This window comes from Austrofundulus limnaeus, unplaced genomic scaffold (assembly GCF_001266775.1).
Source record: "Austrofundulus limnaeus strain Quisiro unplaced genomic scaffold, Austrofundulus_limnaeus-1.0 Scaffold720, whole genome shotgun sequence".
NCBI classification, from domain to species: domain Eukaryota; kingdom Metazoa; phylum Chordata; class Actinopteri; order Cyprinodontiformes; family Rivulidae; genus Austrofundulus; species Austrofundulus limnaeus.
In genome coordinates this window covers 49989-55445 of record NW_013953122.1, presented here as the reverse complement: position 1 = coordinate 55445, position 5457 = coordinate 49989, and the positions used below count along the sequence as shown (strand labels likewise).

The following is a 5457-nucleotide window of genomic DNA, read 5'->3' as shown; positions in this document are numbered from 1 at the left end:
CATCACACACCTCCACAGTCAGGTACAGTGACATCACACACCTCCACAGTCAGGTACAATGACATCACACACCTCCACAGTCAGGTACAATGACATCACACACCTCCACAGTCAGGTACAAGGACTCTAACCTGAGTCAGTTATGTGGATATCTCAGGTATGTGTGGCAGAAAGTCTGTAGGTCTTCTGATGGTGAAGAGTTTTACCTGACCAAGATGGCGGCTGCTCCATGGATGTGTTTGGTTCTCACACAGATGTTTTTGTTTCCTCAGGTGCATCACAGAGCGTCTCCTCCTGAGCAGGTTGTTGTTCTCTGTGTTCAGACGACTTCCTGATTCCAGGTAAATAATGACTCACACCAGCTGGCATCCTCAAGTGGGCGGAGGCTGTTTGAAACACTCCATCCGTTTCTGTGCTCCTTCTCAGGTGCAGCCAGCTGATTGGATGTATGAGCTTTGGGATTGGCTCTCTTGTCTCTTCCTCACAGGTAAACCAATCACAGCAGAGAATGACGCTTTCTGATTGGCTGTAGAGACACCTGAGTGATATCAGGTGTTCAGGTATTCTGTGATCGTTTTGTAAGACTCCTCCTCTACATTTGCCTGAAGCAACTTCTGCCCCACCTCCCCCTCTTGTGTTTCCAGCAGGTCACTGGTTGGTTCTACCTGCTGGCAGAGGAGTATGGGCGGAGCAAACACCTGCGAGTGACATCACAGAGAAGCAGACCCATAAAGAGACCACAGGAGGAGGTGGGTCAAAAGGAGGTGGGTCAAAAGAAGGCAGGTCAAAAGGAGGCGGAGTCAGGAGGTGAGTGGACTAAATTTAGCTTTTAGCTACTGTTCTGCTACCTTTAGACTTTAGGTAGCATTATGCTACAGTTGCTTTTAGATAGACTATTTGTTAACCGTTTCCTGCTTTTAACTATTCTTTTGTCCCCTCCAGCTTCTACCTTCCCTTTTTCCACTTTTGGCATTTAGCTACTTTTCTGAAAGGTTTCTGCTAACCTTTCAACATTTTAGTGTTTAGCTTTCTGCAACATTTAGCATTTTGACACTTTTACTTACTTTACTCCTACTTAGCTTTCAGCTAACCTTTCAAAATTTTAGTGATAGCCTTCTGCAACATTTAACATTAACTGACATTTGCTGCTGTTAGCTAGCATCCTTGCTACCCCTTTGCTACTTTTAGTTAGCCTTTTAACATTTTAAGATTTTGGATAGTATTTTTCTATGTTAGAGTTTAGCTAGCCTTTTTTGTGTATTTATTTTTTGTTTTGCTACTTTTAGCACCCGCTTCGGATGTTGTCATCCATGAAATGGACGTTATTAGGCGTTATCAGTCCACTAGAATGGCTTCAGAATGTCCCGCCTGTGCCGGATAGCAGGTTCCCCGTACCATAGAACGGCTTCAGAATGTCAGCATAGAGGCATAAAACCACTATCTGGTTAATATGAGGCATAAAAAACTGGTTCATATGACGCTTAAAACCACTAAGGTTAACTTTAGAGCAAATGACATGGTTAGCGCTAAAAACACTGCCCTCCAATGGTTGTATATTGTGGCCTTCCAATAGGGCAATGGGTAGAGTGTCGGACCAGAGAGCGGTAGACCAGGGTTTGACACGGACACAAAAAATTTATTACAATATCTTTTGGTTATTTACACATTCATTGCCATTGATATATTAACCCACTAGGGGGCACTGTTGGGACAGTCTGAAGCCTAGAAGGCACAGTAGGGACCCTCTGAAGCCATTGTTTGGGACTGATAACGCCTAATAACATCCATTTCATGGACTGATAACATCAGAATCCCCTGCTTTTAGCCAACATTTTCCTTCTTTTATCTATCATTTTGCTACTTCCAACTTTGCCTTTTTCAACTTTTGTCTACTTTTCTCCTACTTAGATTTCAGCTAACCTTTTGACACTTCAGTGTTTAGCTTGTCTGCTGCTTTTAGTTAGCATTTTTGCTAGTCATTTGCCACTTTTAGCTTTTTGTTGTTTTGACTTTGTTAGTTTCACTTTTTTAGCTAGCATGTTAATCTTTTTAGCAAGTGTTCTGATTCTTTTAGTTTTTACATCTCAGTTTCTGCTACTTTTACTTTTATTTTTTTGTGAGTTAAACTGTTTGAACTTTTCGGGTCGAAACTCAAAACAGTCAGATTTTGGACGGTCTTAGAGACCAGAATCCAGCTCTTCGTACTTTGGCTCGTCGAGCGTTTTTCAGCCGAAGGTGGGAATATTTACTGTACAAAGCTCAGCTAATTTCAGTGCAGTGGCAGCTGTTTTATCGGCTCTCCAGAACTCAGAGCTGGAAGCTCTCAGAGCAAACAAAACCCTGACAGTGATGAAGAAAAACTCTCTTTTTAACAGAAGCAAACCTCCAGCGGACCTCCTGAGGGCCGGGGTTCTGGTTGAAGCCAGTCAGAGGGGAAACAAAGGGGTGTGGGGGGCAAGGGGGGTGAGGAGGGGTCCAAATGAACCAAACATGACGGAACAAACGGGTTTAATAAACAAGGTTTACAATAAATCAGACGTGTTTGTTTGGGACAAAGAGGACAGAAACGAGGAAACCCTGAATTATTAACTGGGGGGGGGGGGGGGTCGCAGCTCGGGTCGGTTCTGTTGTGAAGTGCAGCTGAGCAGCCAAGCAGAAAGTGTGTCACAGATGACGGTGGTTGACCGGGACCGATGGGTTCCCAGCAGCAGCTCTCTGGTTCTGCCGGGTCTTGGTTCTGTTGGTCCTGTCCCACATGAGGATCTGAGGATCTGGACACGGGTCTATTTATAGAGAAGTGTTGGGAGGCTGAGGGAGCAGCAGCAGCGCCGGCGCCGGCGCCGGTGGCTCTTACTATCCGCCCCCCCGTCCCCACGGGTCGGGTGGCCGGTTACCATGGTGACGAGAAGCAGCCCGGTAACCATGTGACCTTCAGAGTACCTCTGAGCCCCGCTCGCTGTGACATCACAGATCCGACACTCGCTCGCAGCAGATCAGAGGGCGGGGATGCCTCAGAGGTTCTGGTCCCTCCTCAGGACCGCAGACCGCTCCGGGGTCCAGGACTCAGATCTGTGGACCAAACTGTTCCTCCTCACAGAGAAGTTCTTGGACCATCTCTTACAGAACTCTGGACCCAGTTCTGGTCTCGCCTCCAGTTTGTGTTTTTTGAGTCCGGTTCAGTTCGGACCTTGAAGATGTTCTGGAAGAACGCCGCCTGGTCGTGGGACGATGCTGCGGGTGACGATGATGATGATGATGGTGGTTTTCTGCTTGCAGCCGACCTCAGGAGGACCCCGGACTCGGCTCCAGACGCCGACCAGAACCGCTGTGCCAACAGCACCGCCTCCATCGTGACGAACCGGTCCAGCTGCCCGCCCTCCGCCTTGACCAGACCCAAAGACCCGGTCCAGCACGGCACGGCGTCCGGACGGCCCCTCAGCCTCGACTCGGCCAACGCCAATGTGTCCACGCTGTTCGGCGCCACGCAGCAGCTGCCGGTGAGTACAGGGGGGTCACTAGAACCTGGGGCAGGGGGTCCTGAGTCCAGTTCTGGTTCTGAAGGTTTAGCTCGTGGTTTCAGAGTTTCAGAATCTTGTGTTTGATGAATAAAACAGAGAAACAAACAAACATTTTAAAGCTGCTTCCAGTGGCTCGTTATAGACTCGTTATAGACTTGTTATAGACTTGTTATGGACTCGTTATAGACTCATTTTGAACTTGTTATGAACTTGTTATGGACTTGTTATGAACTTGTTATGGACTTGTTATGAACTTGTTATGGACTCATAATGATCTCGTTACGGTCTCGTTATGGACTTGTTATGGACTTGTTATGGACTCGTTATAGACTCGTTAAAGACTCATTATGAACTTGTTATGAACTTGTTGGGGACTTGTTATAGACTCATTATGAACTTGTTATGAACTTGTTATGGACTCGTTATAGACTCATTAAAGACTCATTATGAANACTTGTTATGGACTCGTTATAGACTCATTAAAGACTCATTATGAACTTGTTGGGGACTTGTTATAGACTCATTAAAGACTCATTATGAACTTGTTATGAACTTTTTATGGACTCGTTATAGACTCGTTAAAGACTCATTATGAACTTGTTATGGACTCACTATGGTCTCATTATGGACTTTTTATGGACTCGTTATAGACTCAGTATGAACTCGATATGGACTCATTATGGTCTTGTTATGGACTTTTTATGCACTCGTTATAGACTCATTATGAACTTGTTATGACCTCGTTATGGACTCACTATAGTCTCATTATGGACTCGTTATAGACTCGTTATGAACTTGTTATGAAATTCTTATGGACTCGTTGTGCACTCATTATGCACTCGTTTTGGACTCATTATGCACTCGTTATGGACTCGTTATGAACTTGTTATGAACTTATTATGAACTCGTTATTAACTTGTTGTGGACTCATTATAGACTCATTATAGACTCATTATAGACTCATTATAGACTCATTATGGACTCGTTATGAACTTGTTATGGACTTGTTATGGACTTGTTATGGATATGTTGTGGTCATCATGGTAACCAGACACCTGTCACTTCCTGACAGGCAGAAACACAGAGCAGAAAATCAGCCTTAAACTCAAAAGTTATTTGTTATAAAAACAAAAACATTGAACTTTAAGCAGCAGACATCAGTTTTTATTTGTTTTTGCAGAAATTCTAAAGCTAAAAACTTGATGGAAGTCAGTGAGAGTTTGGGTGTGTGCACGCTGCACTCCAAGGAGATTTAAGAGAAAACTCTAAATCCCACAGTGATGAAACGCAGGACCTTGTCCAATATGTCTGTCCATAAGAGTCTACAGGAAGTTGTCCAATCTGTCCATTTATAAGACAGTCCACAGGAAGTCGTCTCCTCTGTGAGGGGATTCATGCTCTGGATTCTAATATTTTACTAACAGGAGACATTTGGGGACATTAATGAGACATGGCTCAGTGAGTTTTTCAGTCTAAATAAAATAAATATTTTCTGTCTTTAAATCTTTAGACTTTCTCATCCTGGATCTAAGACTGTCTGTAGACTTCAGGCTCCAGGTGTCTCTCCAGTCCAGATGGTCCATGATTTGTGGACCCGGAGGTTGTGGTGAATTAAATGTGTGGACATTAAATGTCCTCGTGGTCTTTGTTCTGTTAGAATCGCATCTTTCTGAGCGTCTGACACACTTTTAATGACTTCAGGCTCTCAGCAGAGTTTCAGCCTCGCTGATGTTTATGTCGGGAAGTCAGCGGATATTTTCCAGGAAGCAGATGGTGTGAAGCAAACAGCCGGCCCGGCCCGGCCCGGCTCAGCCCGGCTCGGTTCTGCACAAATCGGATCAGAGAACTTCTGATGAAATAAAAAAGAAAAAAAATTGTATAGGTCTTCTGGACGGGTTCTTCTTTAATGAAACGTTTCATCTCTCCTCCAAGAGACTTC

The 5457-nt window shown here is 44.7% G+C and overlaps 1 protein-coding gene across 1 annotated transcript in view; it reads left to right on the top strand.

Moving 5' to 3' along the window:
• The window catches only part of LOC106532132 (uncharacterized), a gene marked incomplete at its 3' end in the record, with an annotated part of 6184 nt that extends 5420 nt beyond the window's left edge, over window positions 1-764 (top strand). The window contains 3 exon segments of the mRNA XM_014028141.1: window positions 273-341; window positions 427-487; window positions 645-764. Of these exon segments, the coding sequence (XP_013883595.1) occupies window positions 273-341; window positions 427-487; window positions 645-764 (250 nt within the window).
• Window positions 765-5457: the final 4693 nt, after the last annotated feature.